The sequence below is a fragment of the Pantherophis guttatus genome, chromosome 3 (assembly GCF_059756535.1).
Source record: "Pantherophis guttatus breed Tessera chromosome 3, ASM5975653v1, whole genome shotgun sequence".
Lineage (NCBI taxonomy): Eukaryota > Metazoa > Chordata > Lepidosauria > Squamata > Colubridae > Pantherophis > Pantherophis guttatus.
The window spans coordinates 58,089,890-58,117,101 of NC_142065.1; the positions used below are offsets into that span (position 1 = coordinate 58,089,890).

The window sequence follows — 27,212 nt, forward strand, 5'->3', positions numbered from 1 at the left end:
ACCTGTTAAATAAATAAAGTTGGTTGAAGGAGAGACACTGATGTGCTTCTGCTCTTGCCTAGGTGGTCCCTTTAGCGGCCTTGGTGAAGTCATCCACCGGGAAAGTGTACCTATGCACACTTTTGCGAAGTACCTCTTTTCTGCCTTACTGCCCCATGATGCTGATCTAGCCTACAAGCTGGCATTGCGGTCCATGAGGTTGGTACCTTTCTTCCCCCCCTCCCCACTTTTGTTAAGAAAATCAAGTTAAAGCAACAGTGGGATTTGGTTAACAATGGCAACAGAGACTGCTGAGATTGCTGTCGTTAAGTGATACGGTCACGTGATATCATGCTTTATGACATTGTTTGGCAATGGAAATGCCATTCCCAATTATCATCATAACTTGAGGACTATCTATATAAACATGTAAATGAGTGGCTCTAAAGTGCATAAGATAGCCAGCAAGAAATTACACATGCATTCCCTTCACTAAGCAGAACTAGATAACTGCAGTGCAAATCAGGTTTTGCTCGGACATAAACCATAAGAAATGTATATGTTTAAAGTTTTATTTTTCTCTACAAGTGTTTAAATCCCTTCTTAGTTTTCTAGTGACCTTTCCAATTTGTTCAAGACTAATTTGTAACCATATGCTGCAGAAAGCCTTTGAAAGGTTTACCACATCATTCTCCCCCAGCATGCCACAAGAAGACAATACAGAGAGGATTTAATATGATTACCAGCAGGTACAATATCCTTCTATTGACCTTGTGGCTTTGTTCTTCCTAGGCTGCCAGTTTTGGAGACAACTCCCTCAGGTGATGTCACACATCCTCACCACATTGTTTCAGTGGTCCCTAGCAGGTATCCCCGTTGGTTTACTCTGGGGCACTTGGAATCACAACAGTGTGAACTTGCTTCCACTATGCTGACAGCAGCCAAAGGTGGGTGAAGGATTCCTAATACAATTGTACATAGTTCACTAGAGATCCAGGTGAAATATTCACTAGCTGGTCAAGAAAAATTTAATAGAAAGTCAATTTGTACAAAAAAGAGCTGTTTTTGCCTGGTTTTGGTCTGCAGAATGCTTCTGGAGGTGGGGGGTGGGGGTGAAAAACGGGGCGCACCGACGCCCCAGGAGGCCAAAAAATGGGCAAAAATGACCCATTTTTCACCTTCCCTGCCTCCAGAAGACAGATATAGACAGAGAGACAGAAAGAGAGAGAGGGAGAGGGAGAAAGAAAGAAAGAGAAGGAGAGAAAGAAAGAGAGAGAAAGAGAGGGAGAGGGAGAGAGAGAAGGAAAGAGAGAGGGGGGAGAGAGAGAGACAGAAAGTGTGTGTGTGAGAGAGAGAGAGAGAGAGAGAAAGAGAGGGCGCGAGACAAAGAAAGAGAGACAGAGACAGAGAGAGATTTCTCAAGCTCCTTGGGGCTGAGAAGAATTGCTGCAAAACTGAGTTTCCTGAAGTGGACCACTAGACTCTGAAACAACTGAAAAAAATAATCTAGTAAAAAGAAAAAGCAACCAAAAGACCAACATGCAAACAAAAGCAAATAAAACACCCGCAGGAGCAAAATAAATTAAAGATTAATTTGTGTGCATTGTTTAATGGACTGTTAAATTGGCCACGCCCACCTAGTCACATGCCCACCTAGCCACGGCCACCCAGCCAATCCACCCCCCCCAACAGTCTGAGGGACCGTGAATTGGCCCCTTGTTTAAAAAGTTGAGGACCCCTGGCCTAATGGGACAAACTACCTCTGTGTGACTTATATAATTGCTTCCACATGTCCCCTTTTCAGGCAATTATTTTTCCTAATTAACTATTGAGGAAAGCTTTGAGATACTTTTTTTGGTTTGACTTCTGTATAAGAGCTGTAGATCTAATGGAATTCCCACTTATATAGGGTTCATCAGTTTCTGGCCCCGGTTCCTTTCCTGAACTGTGCTTAATATTTGGCCAGATGTTACGTGAGATACAGTTCTCAAACAAACCAGAGCAAATCATGCTCATTAGTTATAGATTTGCTGAACTATACTAGAACCCAATTGCTCTTTGTCTCATTTTCCTTTGAGCGGTTTCTGGCTCTCACCACTGTTTTGCTTTCTGCATGACACTCTTGACAATGTTTTACACTCTAACCACTTTTGATAGCAGTTTTGGTTCTGACCTGATGATCCACCTAGCAAGACAGATGGACATTTAGCTACTTGAAGTGAACTGAGGCCAGGAAATTAAAGCTTTGGGCTTCTGAGACCAAAGGCGTCTCCAAACCTATTCCAAATAAGAAATATTTTTATCTGTAGTTGAATTTTTAAAAATATGTTTGCCTGCTGTAGATTTAAAAGCGAAACTTTGGGGCGGGGATACTTGTGTTTTGACTTTTATAACGCAATATATTACTAGCATATTTTTGTCTGGTAATTTATGATTGCAGTTCAGATTAGATGATATACATTGGGTTGCAGCCTTTTATTTCTATGCCATATCTGTGCTTATTTCTCTACTTGGATCTAAAATCAGGCAAAATGCAGATTTGTCATAGAATCCCTTGGTATATTTGCTCGAGCTGAAAAAGGCTAAGTGGAAAGACACTGATGGATCTGAGAAGAAATCTATAGTTGAATATTTGATCCCTCAAACTGATTTTTCTCTAGGAGGATATACAAAATGAGAATAGTATTACTTAGGTTTACCCAGTTTACATAGGAAGATATTTACTATTATTTTAGAAAGGTTTATTGTGGACGTAACCAACGAATGGATAAACTTTCTTAAACTGCAGGTGACATGCTGCGTCTACGGACTGTCTTAGAAGCAATACAGAAGAACATCCACTCCTCTTCCTTGATTTTCAAACTGGCTCAGGATGCTTTTAAGATTGCCACACCTGCTGATAGTAATGCCGATACAACACTACTTAATGTGGCACTGGAGTTGGGGCTACAAGTAAGGACATTCATAATCATCAGGAAAAATGAATAGTTTCCAAATCTTTATAGTAAGTTGGAAACCTGCCTTGGAAGGTTAATGAAATCCCCATATTAGCCAAAGAAAAAGTCTGCTGAGTTGTGATCTTAAGCGCTAATTCTGCTCTCTTACAGGATTTCAGGCATACTGGCTATTTAAATCAGGGGTCCCCAATCCCTGGGCTGTGACCCAGTACCAGGCCACAGTCCGTTCAGAACCAGGCTGCACAAGCAGCAGGTAATCATGTGCAAAGCTCCATTTGTTCGAGCAGCGCGCATGCATGCCCACTGCTTGTGCAAATGGAGCTGCATGTGCGCCTGCCACTCACACAGAACCATCCACTCTCCACCCCCCTGCTGCCGTCACAGGTCCACAAAGCCAGAAATATTGGGGACCCCTGATTTGAATAATTAGGCCAATCTAGATAGTTTATGAAGCTAATAGACAGACCTGTTAATCTCCAAAACAGGTTGAAACAACTTAAGTTGTTATGATATGCTGATCTAGGGGAATGCAACCATTTCTTTGAATATCACTGGTAGGTGAAAAGAATATTTTCTACTCATTTCTAATGTTGCAGGTGATGCGCATGACCTTATCAACATTGAACTGGAGACGGAGGGAGATGGTGCGATGGCTGGTGACTTGTGCTACAGAAGTTGGTAGGTATTTTCACGAACCCATACTTAAAATGAAAACAGCAGCCTGGAGTGAGCCTAATTCAGCCTTTCCCAACATTGGCTTGAGATTCTGGGAGCTAGAATTCCCCAAACATTAGGAAGGTATGCATGTGTAGTATGTTCTGCTCATCTAAAAGATACTATGATGCTTTGGGCACCAGAGCCAAATCTGGATGACAACTAATATCCTAATTCATGACAAAGATTGGGGATTTCTAATTCAAATAGTCTATTTCTCCCAATATTGACTCCCTAGGTAGCAAATATCAAATGAAGATAGGATAAGAAATATGACATTTTCCAACTGAATTCAGTAAGTAGCTCAAATTATACCGTTTCCCCAAAAATAAGACGTCCCCTGATAATAAGCCCAGTTGGGCTTTTGAGCGCATGCGCTAAAAGCCCTCCCCGAAAATATTTAAATGCAGAGCTGGAAATCAGGTAAGACAGCAAGAGAAGCCCCATCTTGCTCCATGTACCCCAAAATAATAAGACCTCCCTGAAAATAAGGCCAATAAGGGGTTCAAAAAAGTATAAGACAGGGTCTTATTTTCAGGGAAACACGGGTAGCAATCTTTTTAATCTTTTCACAATGGAGCTTAAACATTCATTGTAAAAAGAGAGAGGTCATCTCCTACAAGTTAGTGCTAAACTAACTGCTACTTTCAAAATGGTGAGAGACAAAAATATAATTGACTGCAATATTGGTCTTCTGACAGAATTATGGCTTTAGTGCTATAAGTCCAGCCTGATGAAAAATACAATTATTCCTCAGTTTACTTACTACCATTGCGTGTTCCTTGTTAATTCTTCCCTACTGGCTGAGCAGTTCGTGATTCTTTCTTGCAGGTGTTCGGGCCCTGGTCAGCATCTTGCAGAGTTGGTATTCACTCTTTACCCCTACTGAAGCAACTAGCATAGTAGCAGCAACAGTGATGTCCCACAGTACCATCTTGCGCCTCAGCTTGGACTATCCACAGCGAGAAGAACTGGCTAGTTGTGCTCGCACGCTGGCCCTGCAGTGTGCCATGAAGGATCCGCAAAACTGTGCACTCTCGGCTCTTACCCTTTGTGAGAAGGACCACATTGCTTTTGAGACTGCTTACCAAATTGTTATAGATGCTGCATCCACCGGCATGACTTATTCCCAACTCTTCACCATTGCACGGTATATGGAGCACCGCGGGTACCCATTACGGGCCTTCAAGCTGGCCTCGCTTGCCATGACACACCTCAACCTTGCCTATAACCAGGACACACACCCTGCCATCAATGATGTGCTTTGGGCATGTGCACTCAGCCATTCCCTTGGTAAGAATGAGCTGGCCGCTATTATTCCATTGGTAGTAAAGAGCGTGCACTGTGCCACAGTGCTATCTGACATTCTGCGCCGCTGCACCATGACAGCGCCAGGCCTTGCTGGCATCCCTGGTCGCAGGAACTCTGGGAAACTGATGTCAACGGACAAAGCACCTTTGCGCCAACTGCTGGATGCTACAATAAGCGCTTACATCAATACCACGCACTCCCGTCTTACCCACATCAGCCCACGGCATTATGGGGAGTTTATTGAGTTTCTGAGCAAAGCTCGGGAGACTTTCCTGCTTGCTCAGGATGGCCACATTCAGTTTGCGCAGTTCATAGACAACCTTAAGCAGATCTATAAGGGCAAAAAGAAGCTTATGTTGCTAGTGCGAGAACGATTTGGTTGAACTTCTGTGTTAGGGGAAAAAGGGAAGAAGAAACCCTGATCGTTGTTGGTGGAATCATGCTTATCAGGCAAGACTAACTGTAGTTTTCATCGTAGAAAATCTCCCAATTCTTTGAGGAACATAAACCAAAAGTAGCATGACAGGAAGAGTTTGCTTCCCAATGACCACTTACTTGCAAACACTTCAGCAATACCAAAAGGCTAACTAGGAAACTGAATACCTCTTTCCCAAACAGCATGGTGGATGGAGGCAGAAAAGCAGCCAATATGGAAGCACATTACTCAGCCTCTTGCGCTGCCATCTGTGTTCTCAGCTGGTGGGTTTTGAGATGTGCATCCTGCCGTAACTGGCATCACCACTTAGTGCAGCCTTCTCCAGCCTGGTGCCCTCCAGATTTGCCAGACTTCAAACTATTTGCTTGGCTGGGGAATAGGATGAGTTGACTCCAGAGTAACGGGGGTGAGGGGTGGGTGGGAATAGGCTGCAGGTGGTTGGTTTAGTATGTGTGCAAGTGTGTGCGTATGAAAATCCTTAATTAAAAAAAAACTAAAGTTAACGGTTCTCAGGGATTGCTTTACTAAAAGTAACAGAAGCATTTATGATACTGTAAATATGATAGTATATGTGTCAATTATTAAATTGTAAAGTTCTAATTATTTATAATTATTCTTTTTTGTTTGTTTGTTTGTTTGTTTGGGGATACTTGAAATGTGTTGTGGGCTGGGCTAAGCATTTCCAAACTTGAGAAATAGGAACGTTTCTCAGGTTTTACCCCAGCATTGTTGGCAAAAAAAAAAAAAAAAAAAAAGACAAGTGGGTGGGGTTTGACTAATGGAAAATAAACAAAAGCTTGAGCAGACCTACCACAACACACAACCTTGGAAGAGAGGGAGACCAAGGTGGCAACCGCAAAGCCAGATACACCTCAGCATTTCAAGGCCATCAGGGTGTGGACTTGGCCCTCTGGCTATAAGCCACAGCACATTACTTGACTCTGCTACTTCGTACCATGGTTCTAAGTATGGGATACAAAATGACCCCAGGAAGCTGGAACAAAACTGTGAGCCACTTGAGCCCAGTGTAAAATGCTCTATTTTTTGGCCTTTCTCCAAATGCAAACGAATTGATTTGTGCAAGAGTTGTATTACTCTGTGAATTTAACACAGAGAATTCTATTCTCTGTGAATAGAAAGGGTTCTATTTTTATTTTTTGTCATCTGAGGAGCAGGAGCAATTAGTCTGCATATGTGTCTTTATTTTGAATTTTATTTCAAGACTACTGTCTTTGCTGGCCTCCGCTTAGGTTGGTGCCTTCTTGAGGACAGCTTTCTGCCATAGTTTCTGCTACTTTTATCTCCTACTTACTGCTTTGCATCCATCTGAATGTTTATTCGGTCCAATGAAATGGAGTGTAGCAGGAGCAAAATAGTTTTTTCCCTTTTCTAAATGTCTTTGTGTTCCCCTGTTCCAGTGCATCTTAGTTCTAAAAGGGGCAGGGAGGGAATGGATGGGGCAGGGGTTAAGATGAAGCGTAGTTTAGGAAATGTGGATTAAAATTACATACTGTCTGAATCCAATTTTTTGGGTTGTTTTTTTTTTTAAAAATCCCGAGAAACTGGTTCGAAGACCAGACAAGCCCTACTCACCCAGTATTTGTTGCCATAAAAGTATCATTCTTCTGTCTCTTTATTTTGTATGTACAACTTCTTGATCTGATGTTTAATAAAAAATAAAAAAGGAAGACTTTGTTGTATCACTCCAGCCCTTTTGGTATCAGTCCATTAATGCTGCCAGTCGGAAATCATAAAAAGGATAGCCACTCAAAGACAATCTGTGCTGCTACTGAGATAGGACTAGAGAGAAGTTACAGTTCCATATAACTGGAAGGGGGGGAATATAGTTCTTCCTTTTTTGGTATAAACCAGGGGTCAGCAACCTGCGGCTCTAGAGCCACATGCGGCTCTTTGGGGCCTCTGCTGTGGCTCCCTGTCAGGTGATCCCGCCATTGGCTGGCCCCACCCCTTGCCCTCCCCTCCCAGTCACTCCTCGCCTGGCCTGAGAAGGTAAGTGCGATGGCAGGGGATGGAGAAGCAGCCAGGACAGAGATAAAGAGATACAGAGCGAGGGGGAGAGAGAGAGAGAGACATAGAGAGATACAGAGAGAGAGGGAGGGAGGGAGGGGGGAGAAAGAGAGATGTCAAAAGGATTGTGTGGTTCCCGATGTTTTTTAACAACTGGTTCTCTGCCCTAATGATCGACTGGGGAGGCGTGGCTGGGGAGGTGTCATATGACTGATGGAAGTGAGTGACATCGAGTTGGCCACACCCACCCAGGTTTTTTGGCTCCCGGTGTTTTCTGTGGGAAACGGGTCCAAATGGCTCTTTGAGTATTTAAGGTTGCAGACCCCTGGTATAAACAAAATAATTTGCATATAAGCTAAAAGGGGACCGATTATCCCTTCCTCAGACACAGGACACTTAAACCTGCAGAAGCAGACCATTCAGGCATATGCCTGAGGCATGTCTCCTCTTTCCCAGATGTTTTGAACTTCTCCCCACATCAACAGCACCACTCTTGCGGCACTTCTGAATATTAAAAGCAACCCAAGTAATTAAAAAAAATGTTGCTGCAAGAAACAGATGGGTAGGAAGCAAGACAAGACAGCCAAATCCTGTGCGGAAGGGCAGACGAAGTTCAATGATAATAAAAGGTCTTCACTGATTGTCGGAGGCATTCAAAATTAGTTTTGTAATCAGTAGGAGCAATTTGGGGATAAAAAGTACACAGTTGGGGAAATATATGTTTCATAATGAATCCATTTTCTATGGTAGAGACTGAGAAGAAGATAACATATGTGTGAAAATCCTGCACTCCCTGGTTCCTTTTGCCAGTTCCTGCTGCAGCCTTTGTAGCTAATTATACCGAGATCCTTTCCAGGATGTTACCTCTCAATAACAGTTACATTTGCTTAGCAGATGATCCATTTCTTTTTTGCTTAAGGACTGTTTTCTCTGAGTCTCTAAGAACATTTGTTCAGATTGGAAGAATGCATGTGCACAGCATCCACAAAAGCCCCTACGTGTTCTGGATTGATGTCAGGATAGAGGCCGTGGCCCAAGTTGGCAATGTAACACTGGGAGCCAAAGCCTTCCAACATCCTTTTTACCAACTCCCCAATCTTCTCCTGTGGGAAGTGAAAAATGATTAAGCAGACCAGATAGCAATAGGAATAGCAATAGCACTTAGACTTACATATCGCTCCATGGTGCTTTACAGCCCTCTCTAAATGTCAGTAAATTGCCCTCAACAATCTGGGTCCTCATTTTACTGACCTCAGAAGGATGGAAGGCTGAGTCAACTTCAAGCTCCTTCAGGATCGAACTCCAGACTATGGGCAGAGTCAGCTTGCAATACTGCATTCTAAGCACTGCGCCACCTTGGCTCTTTTACATCACATTTTCAATCTTCAAAACTATTGGGGAACTGGGTAGCCATAACCTAGCACAATTCTTTCGCTTTTTTGCCTAACTTGCTGTCACATTAGACAAACAAATGGTTAAAGTTGACTAGTTTATGACCAATCCATGCTTGGAAGCAATCTGAATTAGAGATAGCCACATTTTGCTCACACTATGCAAAATTCTGAATGGGTTACATAAGTGGGGGGGTGGGGGGAAGCTGTGCCTTAAAGCCAACTTTGGTTGTTTCCATAACAAAAGCATAGTTTGACGTCATTGATTGGTCACTTGGTCCACAGCAGTTATTGGCAACAGCTCTTTGACCTTCATTAACCTATAAGCAAGATTTTATTTATAGTAGGAAAGTACTGATCTGTGGCTAGTTTAATTGGGTTAGGATTTGAAAACTGTCTTTAACTTCTCTATCAATGAAAGACCTTGGTTTCTTGTTTCTTTTTATCAAAAAAAAGAAAAAAGATAAGAACATTGAGTTTTTAAACTTTTTCAAGCTGGAGAACCGATTTTAAAAATAAAAAAGCTTCAAAATGCCTAATAAGAAGGGTGGGGCTTCGGAATGTCAGCTAGTAAGTCCTGCCACACTGTTCCTTAGTGGCTAAGGGGAAAAACTCTTTTCATAAAGGGCTGGGGGTGGGGGAGGAGGCTTATTCATATTTCTAGATATTTTTTTTTCTTTGCAGGATCCAATCTGGGTCGGTCATCAGGACCAGAGGTTTTGTCTTCCAGTTTTCGGACTTGTGCTAGAGCTCATCTTCAGGAAACTTCTTTCTAGCAGAGTGTGTGCTCTTCTATGTGTGTTTTTTTTCTTTGTCACTAAGAAGTTTTTTCCCTCCTACTCTCCACAAGGGACTAAGGTAAAATTCTCTGCAAGGGAATTCCCTCCGCCCCTTTAATAAATACCTTGTAGAGAATTTTTCTTCCTTTGTCCAGCAGAACCCATTCAAGTTCCATAGAACCAAGGCAGAAAACAAATGAATTTATATAAGAAGCCAGAGACTGCAGAAGTGAGTATAACCTGAGCATTACAAGTTAATGCATGTTTCCTTACCTTGGATGCATATAGAGCACATGGATCTAAATTCCCTTGTAAGGTAATGTTTCTTCCTGTCCTCTTGCTGAATCGGGAAAAAAAATATTAAAGTGTACAAAAGGCACTTAACCAAGATAAAATTGCTTGTTGGACTTCATTGCCTCAACATGCAATGATAACTCCTAAGTAAAAGACAAGCTATCAGTCAAATCCATCCATCCATCCCTCTCTGACTAACTCCAGCTAAAACGCTGAAGCAGAGGTAAGAAGCTACCCACAAAAGCAAGTCTTGGGTAGCTGAGTGAAAACAGAAAATTACTAATTTCCCTATATGGAACCTTATTGTTTTATTTCTAATTAAAAAAAAAAAAAGATAACAATTTATTTCTGATTTTGTAAAGGAAGAGCAATAGAACATTCTGTCCTATCTGTTACACTGCATTAGCCTAACCCCATGATGGCAAACCTGTGGCACACAGAACCCTCTCTTCTGGCATGCGCACCGTCGCCCCAGGTCAGATCTCTGTGGCATTTCTTTCGTGAGCTTCTGTTTCCCTGCAAATGATGAAACAGCAGCTCACGAAAGAAAAAGATCTTACCTCTTGCCACACTGCCGGTGTTGGGATGCCCCGCCTCCCGCTGGCCTACTGGTCTTTGGGTCTTTGCTGTGCATGTGCGCACGTCTGCACATGTGCATGTATGTGTGCGTTTGTTCGTGAACACACATCTTTCAGTTTGGGCATGTGTGCACGCGCGCAGTTTGGGCACTCAATGTCCAAAAGGTTTGTCATCACTGGCCTAACCTGCCCTAGAAAACTCATCTCTACGCAAAGGTAATATTTCATGCACAACCTCAATGCCTTCCGTCGTTTCCTGAAAACCTATCTTTTTCAACAAGCCGGGTTGGCTTAAGAAGAAATTTTTAAAATTTTTAAATTCTTTTAATTAATCTGTGATTCTTAACTTTCGGGCCAAAATTTATATATATTTTTAAATGTTTTAATATTTGTATTCTATGTTTTTTATCTTGGCTGTACACCGCCCTGAGTCCTCAGGGAGAAGGGCGGTATATAAATTGGAAATTAAATTAAATTAAATTAAATTAAATTAAACCTACGATTGGTATCTTTACTTAGTCTTAGCTTCTGCTACCATCCCTTTATTTTTCAAGTATCATATGTGAGAGGGATTTGACTTTTACGACAAGCTACTCTATTATTGCAAAACAGAGGAAGTATGCCATTAAAAGAGATGACACCCATAAGAGTTCCCAAGGGAATACACCCCATTTCTCACCGAGCCTCTTGAGGACATACGGTCCAGTCCAGGCTAACCACTTCGTACCCGGATTGTGCCAAATCCTCCAGTGCATAGTTGGCATTCTTAGCAAAGATAATCTAGTGGATGGAGAGGAAAGGAGAAGATAAAAAACAATTAGGATTATGTGGACAGGGTTACAAATGCTTGGTAACATAGGAACTCGAATTTTGCATGAAGAAAAGTTATATTATGTCATGGCTTAAAAATTATGCACAGTGACATGTTTATTTGAATATTATCCCTTTCCCCCCCTAGTTAGGTATTAGAGAGGATGAAAAAGATGCTTCTATAAAAAGTAGTGGAAGTGCAAACCTTTTGTCCACCACTCTGATTATGGAAAGTCTTCACTATAAAACTAATCTTTGAAATGCCAGCTTTACTCCCACTTATGATTTGAGGGGAGGTGGGAACTGTTCTACTTTAACATCCAAATTCTTTCATTTAGAAATGTATATTTCTACACTAAAATATAAAGTTCTTCATATTTTTATACTGTTTTGATAAGTCAGGAGAAAGTTCTGACAAAAGAGACTGAAGGAATAGAAAAAAGAGAATAAAGTTTATTCTCTTTTATTGGCTACTAAATCAGGGTAGCTATGAATTTTCTGGCAACAGGAGAGGCTACAATTTTTTTGTAATACCATGTTTCTCTGAAAATAAGACCCTGTCTTATATTTTTTTGAACCCTGAAATAAGCGCTTGGCCTTATTGCCATGCACTCAAAAGCCTGATTGGGCTTATTATCAGGGGATGTCTTGTTTTGGGGGAAACAGGGTAGTTGCTGGAGTCCATAACTAACTGTACTCCTATCCTACTTGCAAGCACTCCATAGCTATCTGAATGTCTTTAGTCTGATCCAGGTCTTTTTACCAGCACCTGTATTTTTGTCTGTTCTACATTTATGTTTGCTAGAAAATGTATGTTAATGGTCTTTCAATCATTGAGAAAAACATGAAATGAGCTTCAGGATTCTACCAAAAATGTGATATTTGCCTTTAAAATAAACAAAACGCTGTCATTCCGGACAGAATCACTGTAAATTCTGGGTAATAATTCAGAAAAAAAGCAGAAGGAAACAGTCCCATCTCTTACCATCGGCACCGCAGGGAGAGCATTTTCTTGTAGCTTATTCTTCACACCTTTCGCAATGGACCGAATGAATGGGAGGGCAAACTCTGCAAACTGGGCTGGTCCCAGATGTCCTGCGTGGGACTCAAAAATCTGCAGAGCCTGGCAAAAAAGACAAGCAGAGGACCAGAATCACTTCCTGGTTAATGGCTATTCTCCCTTTTTTCCTTCCACTTATCTGGAAGGCCCTCCCCACTGTACAAGGCATTCACGCCATTCTGTCCTGGCATAGAAATATCATTCTAGGGTTCTTCAACTGGAACAAATCTAAGTTTCAATTGCCTTTGGCTGCACCAAAATATATTTAGGAGAAAATTACACCGGAAAACCTTCAGGTAGTATAGTCCATTGTTCTTGTCTTTGTTTAAGGTTTAGTTCCAGGATTAGATCGTCACATGGTAGCTGCAGTTTTTAATCCTATTCTCGAGTGAAAGACTACAGAAAACAAGATTGCAGTTCCTATATATTTGGTATAATCAGGGGTGGGTTCTACTTACCTTTACTACCGGTTTGTAACGCGGCTGCGCGCGCGCTCTTCTGTGCATGCACAGAAGCATTTTGATGATGTCAGGGTCAGTGGGCGGAGCCTCCCGCCAGTTTTACTACCGGTTCTATAGAACCGGTGCGAACCGGAGCAACCCACCACTGGGTATAATACAAGAATGAGTTTTATATAGACAGAATCTATACCAGTATATTAAAGAAGCCTATCATGGTAGCCAGTTATATGGATAGATCTCAGTTTCATCATAATAGTAACTGCAGGGAGTTGGAAGAAGGGCAGAACTCGTCAGCAAACTCTTACTGGCTTGGCTATATATATGAGCTAGCTGCAAGATGACATCTCTTGAAACATTTTGGAAAGAAGTATTATCTGGGAGGAAAAAAAGAGTTTTCTGGAGCTCATAAAGCCAGATCAAAAATCTCAAAAGTTGAAAGTGGTACTTTATATATCATTTTCTGCGCTCTGTCCAACGTCATCAAATTCAGCTTCAATCTGTCCTTGTGAACTCCATAAATCTATTCTTAAAAATAACAGAGGAAATACAATCAGATATTTATGAAAATTTATGTTCTAAGAACAGTAGCCTAAATAATACAGTGCTGATTTATCGATTCGATTATCCTACTTTGAAAGGATCCTTTTCAGCAGAAAGATAAAAGAAATAATATACCTTCAGAAACCAAGAACCGGTCTATTTAAGGAACTGTGATGCCTATAAACCTATGGAAAGAGGCTGTTCAGGGTCCACTCACCTGAGCACCTGCAGCCACCTGTCTCACCAGATATTCCACAATAACGTCAGTCAATAAAGTGAGCAGCTGATAGCTGGCCTCAGGATGTCGGTAGAGCCAAGCCTTGGCTTTGGCCATTGTGTTGGAGCCACCACCTTCAATCATGTAGGACATCAAAGTCCACTAGGGATGAGAGTGAGCAAAAAGAAGAAGTACATATGAATAAAAAAGTCTACTTCCAAAGCTAGGCCAGCTTCTGCAATTACTTGCAAAAACAGTGAAGCAGTACTACTACAAACAAATTACATGGTTGGCATTGTACTGTGCTCCCCTTCGAAACTGTATCGACACTTAGTTTATTGTGGAGAGTTACACCCAAAAAAGTAGCTTGTGAAACAATTAGTTTTCATGTCCAACTAAGTCTTTTGGGATGAAATGCAATAGATAAAATCACATGTCACAAAATAAAACTGGCAGATCTTTGTGGAGTAGATGGTTAGCTAGTCAACTGATCAATGTATTAACTTAATGGCTGAGGAGCAAGAATAGAAAAAGTCTGGCTGAAAGTAATTAAGAACCAAGACATTTCTCCTTCCTAAATGACTTGTCAAATGCTGCTGCCAAAGACTCAGAACCCTGGTGTCCAATAACAACATAGAAATATAGCACATTCCTATACTATCCAATAGAAAAGTGTAGAGATGCAAACAGGGACTTCTTGAAAGGTATGTTTTTCCAAATAACTGAACTCACTGGGGCACCAGTGAAGCCAATCAGAGGCACCTTCCCTTCCAATCTGTGCCGTGTCAGTGTGATAGCCTGGAAGACATAGCCCAGTTCTGTTGCCACATCGACCTTCTGCCGAAGCTTCAGCAGGTCCTCTACTTCCTTTAGTGGTTCTGGAAATGTGGGCCCTTTTCCTGGTACCATCACCACTTCCATGCCCAGTGCCTGAAAGAGACAAGTCAATGTGGGACAGAACTCATTCTGGTTTTAAAAGTTTGTTAGTGTCTCTTCTCCCATGTAAAATCACTAGCAGCATCTCCTCCTCCCCAGCCATTTCTCATACCTGAGGCACCACCAAGATGTCAGAGAAGATGATGGCAGCATCAAAAGGAAAGCGTCGTAGAGGCTGAAACCAAAGAGAGTGGAAACAACACATAAATTTGATTTTTAACCAAGCTTGATTTGTACATACATATTATATGAAATAGGCAAATCTAGCATTCATGATGGTAGTGAAAATATAAACAATATGATGGAACAAATTCAGAGAAAAAGTAAAATGGGGCTAGGATTTTTTATGATGCACAGCAGCTGCCATTCTGTGTGGACTGTTTTTCTATATAAAAGAAAATTAAGAAACCATAATTGCAGGTCTCTCCAGAGGCAGCTTTAAGCGCTTCTTGGATAATTAACAAACTCAGCATTGCTGTATCAATGGCACAATCTTGCCTAGTATACAGACATATATTGTGCACGAAAGAATTTCTCTATAGCCCAGTTCTACTGTTTTTCAGAATCCACATCACCTCTGATAGTACTATATTGGTTTGTTTGTTTTTTTTTGAAATATTTTTTTTATATTTTATTAAAATATAAATTTAATATACATGAATCATAATATATAATATATAACAATATACACAATACAAACAATCAACGAGTGCTCCCCCACCCCTCAGGATCATTCCTGCTTCCAAATTCTTAAAGCTTCTTCTGGTGGTGGTATCACCCTTCCTCCAGAAAAACACATATATTAGGAACTGTTTCCAGATTCCATTGAATTCATTTACTTTAATTATGCCCCTCCTTACTTTAATATTACAAGTCAATTTATCATTTAGGGCAATATCCCATACTTCCTTATACCATTCTTCCAAACAATAATCACCTCGTGTCTTCCAGTTCCTAGAAATCATTAACCTTGCTGCGGTCAACAAATTTGTTATCAACTCTTTAGTCTCTTTTTTACACTTTATATTTTCCAATAGTGAGAGTAATGCTACCTTTGGTGCCTCTTCTACCTTTATTCCTACAATTTCTTCAATCTCCTTAAACACCATCTTCCACAATTTTTGCACAAATTTACAATCCCACCACATATGAAAATACGTTCCTTTTCCCCCACAACCTCTCCAATAGTTATCTGAATAGTGCTGATTCATTTTGCTTAATCTAACCGGAGTTAAGTACCACCTCCATACCATTTTGTAATAATTCTCTTTTATTCTTACTGACATATTTCTCAACACTCTTTGTTGCCAAATTCTGTCCCAACTCTGTTGCCCTATTTGTATCTTCCAATCGGTTTCCCATACCATCTTTCCTAAATTTTCCCTCTCCTCTTCCTCCAACAATATTTTATAAATTCCACTCATTAAGCCTTTTATCCCTTTATTTTCTTCCTTTACAGTTTCATTTTTTTCAATTAATTCCTCGAACCTCATTAACTCTCTACACTCTCCATTTTCTCTTATCCAGTTTTTAGTCCATTGTTCCACTTGGCTGTAATTTAACCAAGACAACCGTTTTCCTCCTAGAACCTCTTCCAATTCCCCACGTGTCCTCATTCCTCCGAACCATTCCCTTAGTTTCATTTTATTTTTCTCTTTTAAAATTTTATTCACTTTATTCTTCAAATTCCCTGGGAACTTTTCCAAGATTACTACCGGTGATAATGGAGAGTACTATATTGTTAATATTATTCACGTTCTACTAATGAGGCATCACCCTTTTATAAATATATGCTGAAATTTACAGGGAATGCAAGAATGCCTAACTTAGCAAGAGGGAAATTATTGTTCGTTTGGGGCAGAATATAGTTATATAAAATATGATAATTAACGAGGATCTTTTCAAGAGCTACAATATGATGCTACAAGAGCCATGGTGGCACAGTGGTTAGAATGTGGTATTGCGGGCTAACTCTGCATTCGCATTGCCAGCAGTTCAATCCTGATGGGGCTCAAGGTTGACTCAGCCTTCCATCCTTCCGAGGTCAGAAAAATGAGGACCCAGATTGGTGGAGGCACTATGCTGATGCTGTAAACCGCTTAGAGAGGGCTGTAAAGCACCATGAAGCGGTATATAAGTCTAAGTGTTATTGCTATTGGAGGGTGGCAATAATTGTGTGTATACATTCCAGTCATACTACTAGAAATGTTGGTAATTCTAGGACAATGTGCTGGATGTTAGCTGACCTCTTCAATTGTGTGTCTAAAGAAAGAAGTAGTTTGGATCAAGTAATTTGCCCTTGAATGACTAGGTGAGCCCTATAACATGTGCATGCAGAGTTACATGTAATGCTTTAGTTCCTATTGGACAATATTCTTCACTTTGCTTAATAAAGATTAAATATGTCTGGGCCCCATCAAATCTTTAATGCCCAATCTTATGTTCCACAATTCCCCTGTCCCCCTCCCCAAAAGAACTGCCCTTAATGACAAAAAGGAGGAAGAAGTAACCAATAAAAATTGAGGGAGGCAATGATTAGCAACAGCAACCACTTAATGGGAAAAAATTGAAAATGCATGTGATTGGAAAACCATTAAGTAGCTCAGATGAAGAGACAAGTCATGTGGGATAGCGTACAAAATTGCCAATAACAGTATTAAAAGATCATGAAAAGTAGTGATTTAAAAATATTACAAAAGGGTAAATATTAAAAAGTTAATTTTTAAAAAACACAAAATTTTCTATTTTTAAACTAAAATTATATTCAGACAAAATTCTCAATGGGCCAAAACAGAATAAGATTAATGTGTGGAAAAAAAGAAAAGAGTTTTATTTTTCAATATGAAAATTATAAAAACAGACCCACGTAATGTTTAAAGTGATGCTGTCAGTCTGACAATGAACACTGAAAAAATATTGACAAGTTTATAACAATGTGACAGAAAACAGAGGAAGTATTATATAAATAGAAGATTAAAAAGCGGAAAAAGAACTCCCAAAGCAGTCAGCAATGTATATAATTGTTTTGTAGGCGAATAAACGAAAATTTAGGTTATTAATATGTGTGTGTTTTTAAAATGACAAAACTACATTGGGTAAATTAATGAAAATAAACTGAATGAAAATATCCCAAATTAAGTTCTAATAAGAGTATGTAAGAAATCCATGCAGTATATCAGTACAATAAGGATAAATAAATAACAGAAGCAAAGAAGAAGGAAAACACCCAGGATACACAGGCATTAAACAAGTGGAACAGAGATAACTTTAGAAAAGAACAAAATAAAAATAGATTTAAGAGGTAAGTCATGTCCTGAATAGAACTTCAGTCCTGAACATCAGTCCTAATTAAGAACAACATAAAGTTCCCTCCATACTTGCAGTGTGAGTTCACAGCATGTCTCTGGTGATCGACAGGTTGCAAAGAAATCCTGAGCTGCTCGAGTCTCACGGAATTCTGCAAAATAATTACAAAGTGGATGGAACGTGGATCAAACGGTCATTCAATGAACCGTTGTAAGTCGAGGACTACCTGTATTCACTCCCAGAACTCTCCCTAGAATCTGATCTTTAGAATATTTTTTCTCTTGCCCTCTTCTTATTTGACAGAAATTTACTCTTGCTTCATAATTCATGGCATAAAATATCTTATTAAAAGAAAGTGTCCTTACCAGTGGTGGGTTGCCCCCGGTTCGCACTGGTTCTATAGAACCGGTAGTAAAACCGGCGGGAGGCTCCACCCACCAACCCTGACATCATCAAAACACTTCTGTGCATGCGCAGAAGAGCGCGCACGCGGCCCCGCTGCAAACCGGTAGTAAAGATAAGTAGAACCCACCCCTGGTCTGTACCCAATCCAAGAGAGTCAGGCTGATATAGTGGTTAAGGCATCAGGCTAGAAACTAGAAGACTGAATTCTAGTCCTGCCTTAGTCACAAAACCAGCTGGATAATCTTGGGCCAGTCACTCTCTTTCAGCCCTAGGGAGAAAAAGAAATGGCAAATCACTTCTGAAAATACCGGCCAAGAAAACTGCAGAGACTGTCTAGGTAGTCCACTGGAATCAACATTGACTTGAAAGCACAAAAACCAATACCACCCCACCCCAAATGCTACCAATCACTCAGAGGTGAAATCCAAATTTTTTTCCCTACCGGTTCTGTGGGCGTGGCTTGGTGGGCATGGCAGGGGAAACATATTGCAAAATCTCCATTCCCACCCCATTCCAGGGGAAGGATACTGCAAAATCACCATTCCCACCCCACTCTGGGGCCAGGCAGAGGTGGTATTTGCTGGTTCTCCAAACTACTCAAAATTTCCGCTTCCAGTTCTCCAGAACCTGTTAGAACCTGCTGGATTTCACCCCTGCAATCACTTCAAAAAAGCCACAAGGTATAGAAAAAGATATATTTAGCCTCCCAAATTCAGATAACTAGTGGGGTCCCTTTTCTCTTTGCTGCCATCTAATGGCTATCTGGACTTTTACAACTCAGATATGACACAATGACTGGATAACAGAAACAGTATCATTGGAACTATAATTCTATTCAACTCAATCAATATGGCCAATGACTAAGAATAACTGGCACTGCAACTATTTGAAAGCGATAAACTGTGCACCTCTTGTAGAAATTCAAGTCACCCTTTCTGTTTTAATTACCTGGCAGGTATCTTCCTGCCTGTCTCATGCACCAAACAGGAGTGTATTTTGTATCTTCTCCACGTGCTGCTCGCAAGAAAGTGTCATTTTTCAATTCAGGAAACCCTGTAGGACTAATCAGAGGAAAACAAAAAGCAATATGAACATAAAAGATGGAGACTTTGAATCTTCCAGATCACTATAGCTGGTGGTATTAAGCAGTTACTTCTCAATATAAATTCTACAGCCTTCCTTAGTGTAGGAATTACAACAGTGGAAATCCTGCATCTGTAACAGGGAAAATCGAATAATATCTTTTTAATTCCTCCTTGGGATTAACGATGCAGTCAAAAGTTAATGGCGTCTGCCATAAATATTGTGGCAGCTGATTACAAGAGGAAAACAACATCAAACGTGGCTTTGGGAAATCTTTCCAAGCTCTTTACCAATGGGAGGCATCCATAATGAAGTAACATGCTGCATCTATGCATGAGCATTTCAGTTCAGTTCATATGCCCTTGTGACCCTCATGCATTCTTCTGGAGCCACACTGTCCTCTGCACACCCTAATTAATCCTCACAGCCCCTCTTACACCACTGTGATCTCCACATCCTTTTTCATCTACACTTTCCTGCCCACCCCATGTATTCTACCTGAACCTCAGGCACCTTGGGCACCCTTTCCAACCTACATCACCATCTACATGACCTCTTACGTATTCCCATGTATCCTTCCTAACTTGCACCTACATGCACCTCCTTGCTCTCTCCCACTCCCAGCAGCAACCACTTAGCTGCCTGCTGGCTTCCTCACTAACTTTCTCCCTGTAAGCTTTCCATAAACAAAGAAAATAGGAAGCCAATAGGAATTCTATGGAGGAAGGGAGGCAGATAACAGCAGAATGATAGGGAGGGAGGGAAGGAAGGAAAGAAGGATTTCTGATGCTCCCTGCCAGTTTCCCACTGGAAACTTAATGGGAAAGCAACTTGAAATTCCTGTTTCCACTGCTTTTTTGCCCTCCCATAGTCATTCTGTTTCTCTGCTTAGGTAAGATAATATCTCTGAAATGATGACCTAATGGGCATGGGGTGGTCTAGCCAGATATCAAATTAAGTGCCATTCTGTTCCATTTTCTGAGAATTATCCTAGTGAGGGTCAAACACACAAAATCCTGAGGTCCTTTACATAATTTCTTTCCAACTGTGGCAGAAAGCTGACAATAAATGAGACCTCCCTCCGAATAGCTATTCTTTTAAATAAAAAAAAATATCAGATCTTGATTATTTTTCTGGAAGTGATTATTGCCTCAATTGCAAAAGGAAAGCATTCTGAAGAGTTTCAGAAATATTCTGAGCTCTGATTCCTAAAAAAAAGTTATAAAATAAGCTTTACTCTTACATGCAAACCGCAAGTTCTGAATGTAGCATCCTCATCTCCTATGGAGATATATCCAAATGCTTCTAAATCCAGTCTTGGATTTTACATATGCACTTATGTAAACGGTTCTCAAATGAAAGCAGGTTTTTCTGTGTTTCTCAAGTAACATAAAACGGATGACAGGAAGTATGTGGCAGCTGAACCATAATTAAATTTTGCAACTTGACACCCCCCCCCCTAATAAAGGTGTTTACTGGAGGTTTATTTTCTCAGCTCCAGATTCTTTTTTATTTCTTTTGTTTATTTCCTTATATTAATGATACTATCTAATGTTAAAATGACCCACACACATAAAATAGACCAAACTATCCAATGAACTGCACTAGTTATCAGTACCAGAAACAAATGCTTGCACTAAATGAGGGAAGAATTATATAACCAATTCTAAAGCCCTTCCGCTATGCTACTATTATTGCTTACCAGTTCAAAAACAATCCATAATCGTCTTCATTTGTTGACTCAGAGACACTTAAAATAAGTAACTAAAATCACTGCCTTATTCTAAGCATCTGTCTGAACGACCTGCACCAACCAAATAAAGCCGCCTCCCCCTACAAAAATAGTCCCTGTAAACAAAATGAAACTAAATAAAAAAACTTAGCAGCTTGACTTTGAAAGGGATAACAGAAAACTGACTGAAGCCTGACAATACAACTTTGGCTCCCTTAGCCTGGGGTACTGAGGCAGAGATGCAGAGTTGTCAAGTAGGCATTCTCCTTGCAAGACCTGCTGGGTGCTGAAGTTCAGTGTTTGGGATGACAGAAGAGATTCCTGTAAGGGGGAAAATACATCCTCCAAACTCTGCAGAATTCCAGCCCTCTGAAAGCTAGTGTCAGAGCAGTTTCTCTCACATCACAGCAGAGCTAAAGTTAAATCTCCTCAGCTGTCAAAGAGACATAACAGTATAGGATTACACATGCTGACAGTTTATCCAGAAGCAGCTACAGATTTCAAATGCCCCTAGCCCCTATGTCACACCATAACAATGATTTTTCTAAGTTAGCATAATCTTTTTTCATTGTCAGTAATGTAGAGTAGCAGTTAACTTTTGATTACCTGCTTATACTGTCAGCATCATTGGTCAGGCAAAGAACAACAACAGCAATGTAGTATATTAATCTTTTAAATGCAGGGTGATTCTGAAATAAATTTCCCTAAATTCCAGGGACTTATTCCCAGGAAAGTGTTCATAAGATTCTAACTTAAATGATCCATGTATCATAAGAAAAAACTACATTTTTACAATCCCCTTCACTGAGATATATAAAATTGTACTGACCCACGCTTTATACATGCCACCCCAAAATTAATTCCTATTCAATCACGTAAGTCATCAATTTAAGGATCTTATGGAGCGGTGACTCTCAGAATTCTAGCCATTTTGATTATAGAAAGTCTGTGAACTATACAATACAAATTGGGAAGGAAAAGGCTGGGGAAAGCCATTCCCTCTAAAGAGGTATAAGATAAATTCACTTGATAGGCACAGGACAATGATAGCAGAACTTTGGACCTCAAATTGAACTGGACTATGCACGTGTACTTTTTATTGCAAAATGTTCTTATTTGGAAATTATTTCAAAATATCACCTTTGCAGCCCAATTCTATCATCTCACTTCAATAAACTTCAAAAAATAAACACCGAGAACTTAAGTTTCATGTCACTGTATATATTCCAAAAATGATTACACAATATTTTCAACTCTTTTCACATGTATATTTCTGAAGATAGGTAACAGAGAAGGAGGGCAGTGTGAAATGTTCCAGATATTGTGAATTGTAATCCTCATGTCCCCTGACCGTAGGCCCTACCAACTGGGGCAGACAGCAACTAGATTCCATTCCTATCTGGAAGGTTACAGCTTTGCCTTCCTTGAACCGAGGAGCAATTGAAGAGAAAGAGAAATTCTCAGAAAACCATGTTCTTAGGCTGCTTTCCACACCCGCAGATTATCTCAAAAAGGGGACAAAGGAGATATTTGAGGGGCCCCCCCGTTTTTAAACCGCAGAACAAAAACGACTGCTGAAACCTAGTATCTTTTCTGCCAGCAGTACCTATTCACACATTAAAACTAAGAAAGTTTTAAGAAGGTTAATGAACTCTTTTATTTATAAATCCTGCCTATCATTCTTGACACAGTGCTAATCCAGCTCCAGACGGAACGGGAGTTTCTCGCTGGCTCATCCTGGGAGCTCAAACTAAACACTAGCGCACCGGGGCTGCAAACCACTAGATTTCTCAGTTAAGTGGGCTTTTCCTGGGCCTTCGATCTCGGGGAGCATGTCGGCGCGTGAAGCTACCAGCTGCACCCACTGAAGACCTAATGATTTTGCCATAAGGGGTGGAAGGGAAAATAGGCAGGAACTCCCATTTCTTGGAGCATAACCCGGGGCCTCTGAGAAGCAGAGTTCTCCACTCTTGTGCCTCGTCCCCATGCAACCCAATTCATGCCGGACGGGTTCGGACACCGCTCCCTAATTTGCCGTATGCCAATGCCCTCCGACCGAACCCACGGCAGCCTTTCCCCCCACTCGGTGCCATGCAGGTTACACTACAATTCCCAAAGTTCTGCCGGCCTTAGTTAATGACCGCGAGATTTGGGGACTATGGGAAATGTAGTCCAGTAATCTAGAGCAGAAAGGAGAAATGTTATTCGATCCCTCTGTTTCGTCTCCGCAGCCGCTACTCACACGACCATCCCATTCTTTTCCATCTTGCCCTCTACGCGGCGGTGCGTGGCTTTTTCCCGCCCTGCTGCCTACCAAAAGGGGAAAAAAAAAAACAATCTCCCTTCTAGGCTTCCGGATTCTTGTCCCGGCTGCCCTAATTGGTGCTCTTGGGACCCACCCAAGGCTTGCGTCAGAAGAGCGGGGCACCATTACCGTAATGATTGCCGTAGTAGCTCCGACAAAAAAAAAAGAGCGAAGTCAAAGAAGGCTCTATTTGTACGATGCTGAAACCATAAGCTTGAACTTGATTAACATTTAACTACAATATGTACCGTGTTAAGTTCCGATAAGGATGAAGGGTAATCATCATGGTTTTTTTTATCAAAAAAATAGAGAGAACAAATATTATGGCAAAAAAGGAATATATAAATTGTAAATTTAGTTGAAATTACTAAAAACTGCTTAAATTTGTGAACTGGCCAATACTCTGTTCAGAAGAAATACATTGTATGTTTGTTTATGTAAAAACTAAAAAAAAACTTTCTTTTAAAAAAAGTTCTGATAAGGAACTGAGTTAACTTAATAAGCCACCATTTGTTCATCGTGTTTTTTTGGGATGGGATTAAGTGTGACAGTGTAATTTTCAAATATCTAAATGTTGTGTTTATTCAGAACGGATCCTCTCGAAGGCGATGAAGCTTTCTTCCAGATGAGGGTGGACATGATTAGTTTACATGTTCTTAAAGAAGCAAGTTTATCAGTGCCTGTGATTTAATAGTCAGATAGTTGCAACACTCATATGACAGATGGACTAATGCATCTAACTTGTTAAGAACAAGCTAAGAACAAATATTGCAGGAATCAAGGAATCTTTAGATATAACCTAGTCATAGCAACTAGACCCAAGGTCTTTATGTGGTAGAACTTGATTGAATTCTGCATCAGATCATTGATCCAGAATTCCAAAACCCTGTGGTTTAAGGCTTGCTAAAAATACATGTAAAATTTGGATACCAGATTTGAACTGTATATATCTTGATTTTCTTGGCAGCCATTTCACAATTGTCTGTGTTTTTTCAACTCAGATCTGCTAGATTGAAAAAAGATCTCCAAGAGGTTGTATCAAGAACTGAATTTGCAACTTTATATAACAATGCTGTATGAATCTGATTATGCACTTCTGTAATAGGACTAGAAAAAACATTTTATGAATATTTTATGACAACTAATCCTTAATTTACTAGCTCAGTCTATCTCTCAGCCAAGGGTTAAGTTTTAGACCAATCAATTCAATTAAAGTATAGTTTGTGAGCTGCAAACAAATAACAGTATGGAAGCTTTTTGCTACCATCAAGTGGTTACCTGGATTTCTGCAGCTCTAGTATGGCAGCAAATGGTCAGGCTGTGTGCGTAAAAGAAGAAATAGTATGCTATTGGGGGGAAACACTCAATTCTCTCTTTTTTTATCATTTCTAATTTTTAGAGATCCCTCCATTTCCCCTTCAAAATTCTCCAAGTGTTGAAATGATCTTAATCATATGTACATATTGCTGTTTTAGTTGTGTAAAACTGAGTACTTGGAAAGTGAAGTGTACAATATACCATATTTTCAGTGCGCTGCAGATTCTCCCACCAAAAAAAAGGTTGAAACAAAGAAACTGATAAAACTGCCTTTGACAACACCCCATGTTTTTATCTCTAGGATCCTGAATGGTGCTACGGTTAAGGCCATTTTTATCTGCAGAGTGCATGGTGTATCTGTAGAAGAGTCACTCATGGTTTTTAATCAGTTTGAAGCAGAAGTGGCCTCTGACTGTTAATATAGGAAGACATCACCCAATTCAAAGTTCAGAACTTATAAAAAAACCCAAATATTTAATTACCAAACATGTAATGATAATATACTTAATAAACACATACATAATTAGTAATGCACTGCACAGTCATAATGCAACACAGAATAAAATTGATTTCTAATGTAAGCAAAAAGACCTGAGCAATGATTGAAAAAAGCACCTCTCTTAATCTTGAAGTTTCAGCAAGCAGTTTGACTGGTGACTTTAGCCATCACCAGCATTAGCCAAGGCATTTCTCTGCCTTAGGTAAAGTGGTAAATTTCCTCTTCACTGCTGCCACATCATGATATATTGCATCCATGTTTGGTCAAGCTATTTTATTACCTGCTGTGTAAAAATCCTTCCACTGTCTCTCCTTTCATGGCACCCAAAACCACCACATCAAGAAAACAGTATCACTTAATCTAATGACATAGCTTGCATCTTCAGCTGTTTGGAAGTGCCTTGAAAAAACTATGCTATATTCTTCCTCTTGGATGAAGCCCTAAACTGTTTTCAATATGAGTCTTAAAAGTAAATGACTTCCATACTTATTTTCAGAGGCATCATTTTAGCTAGATCCTACACTAACATATACTTTTAAAAAAGAATTCTGCTAATAGATAACCATCTCTCTCTGAAGTTTTTGTCCCTTTGACTAAGTAACTTACATCTGAGAAAATAATTATCCTATAAGAGTCATAGTTCAGGGGCAAACCCATTTGCTTCTACAATGACTGACTTCAATCCTTGGCATTTATACAAAGGCGGTGGGAAAAATCTGAAACATTACCACAATCAACCAAACAAAAGTGCTAAACTAGCTAGGCTAGTGGGTTGATCCCATAAAAGGCAGCCCATTAGGTCTCTAATCCACAGGAAATATGGTCCTGGACTTTCTTCAAAACAAACTGCTTGCTGAAACTTCAAGATTAAGTGCTTTTTTCAATCATTGTGGAATGTTATTAAGAAAACAGACAGTGAGAAAATGGTGCTTGATTCTGGGAGAGAAGAGGCAGAAATGACAGAATTAGCATGATAATCACTGATCCACTAGATTAGGAAAGCATGGGCTGGATTCAGGGACTAGCCTAACCCAAAATGGAATCCATCCAGTATAATCTGTCCTTACAATTAGAAAGATGTCTGAATCCAGTTGATTATGATTTATTCAATAAGCTCAAGTAATATCCTGGCTTAATACATCATATGGATACAGCCAGAGTAATATACATATAGTTCCTCAGACCAGGGCTAGTCTTACGATAAGCCAGAGTAAATCAAAGGAACAGAAAAAGGCATTGGAAGACAGAATGTGGGTAGAAGAGAAGACATAGCCCATTCTGTATGCCAAAAACTAATTAACTGCCCACAGATATAATGTTGCAAAGGATCTTATCTTAATGCCAGTTATGTGGCATTAACATAACTGCAAAATTCATTAAGGTATCATCATTTTTATTCTTTGTTATTTATTGTGATTGTTTTTATATATAATGCCTTCTGAGTGTCTCAGATATTGTCTATCTGTCATAGAGTAATAAGAGCCTTATTGGATCACAACTGGATATAACTGGATTAAATAAAACAAAATACATACAGTTTGAGTACATATATGAAATTCAAACACCAAGCAAGCCAGTTTCTATACCTGGAATGCCAGTGGGAGGCCATATTGTCCTTTACTTCCAGCTGTTTAAGTTCTACTTTGAATCCAACCACTCAGAAGCAGTGTCACCCACCACTATTTCAGCATTACCAGCTCAGAAGGTGGCCTATCCCTCCCACTCTGTGACACCTCCAGTTAAACCCTGAAGCGAAACTCTAAAAGACAGTGGAGAAAAATGAGACCATCCCTCCCTGCATTGCTCCACCCATCAGGATAGATAGACCAAGCTGGATGGATTAGCGACAGATTGATCCAAAGACTTGTCTCTCTCAAGGTGGGAGTTGGGTATCCCCAGAGGAATCCTGGGGAATTTTACCCTTGAGGACACCATTGGGGGGTGGGTGGGTTTAAGCCTGTTCCCATAGTATGGTAGGTGGGTTTTGTCTAGGAAGATTCAGGTTCAAATCCACTTGATTATAAATTTTGGGGTGGGCATTCAGCCCAACGCTACTTCTCAGAGTTATGGAGAG

At 40.2% G+C, this 27,212-nt stretch overlaps 2 protein-coding genes across 7 annotated transcripts in view; one reads left to right on the top strand and one right to left on the bottom strand.

The window, feature by feature from the left end:
• The window catches only part of ZSWIM5 (zinc finger SWIM-type containing 5), a 130,099-nt gene extending 123,097 nt beyond the window's left edge, over window positions 1–7,002 (top strand). For all 3 annotated transcript variants that reach the window (XM_060689892.2, XM_087889676.1, XM_087889675.1), the window contains exons 10-14: window positions 63–198; window positions 772–926; window positions 2,768–2,931; window positions 3,533–3,614; window positions 4,482–7,002. In XM_060689892.2, the coding sequence (XP_060545875.2) occupies window positions 63–198; window positions 772–926; window positions 2,768–2,931; window positions 3,533–3,614; window positions 4,482–5,344 (1,400 nt within the window). In that variant the 3' untranslated portion in view covers window positions 5,345–7,002. The remainder of the gene's footprint in view (window positions 1–62; window positions 199–771; window positions 927–2,767; window positions 2,932–3,532; window positions 3,615–4,481) is intronic.
• UROD (uroporphyrinogen decarboxylase) lies at window positions 6,997–26,778 on the bottom strand. 4 transcript variants are annotated; one of them, XM_034414960.3, is made up of 10 exons: window positions 26,725–26,778; window positions 19,151–19,263; window positions 17,869–17,948; window positions 14,604–14,666; window positions 14,288–14,485; window positions 13,556–13,717; window positions 12,263–12,400; window positions 11,147–11,247; window positions 9,869–9,935; window positions 6,997–8,528 (listed from the first exon to the last, which is right to left on the bottom strand). In XM_034414960.3, exons 1-10 carry the CDS (start codon window positions 26,745–26,747, stop codon window positions 8,364–8,366), a joined length of 1,110 nt encoding a protein of 369 aa, XP_034270851.2. In that variant the 5' UTR covers window positions 26,748–26,778; the 3' UTR covers window positions 6,997–8,363. The 4 variants fall into 4 exon arrangements, with proteins under 4 accessions (XP_034270851.2, XP_034270850.2, XP_060545877.2 ...); XM_034414959.3 differs by lacking the exon at window positions 26,725–26,778 and adding an exon at window positions 23,260–23,401; XM_060689894.2 differs by lacking the exon at window positions 26,725–26,778 and adding an exon at window positions 20,988–23,292.
• Window positions 26,779–27,212: the final 434 nt, after the last annotated feature.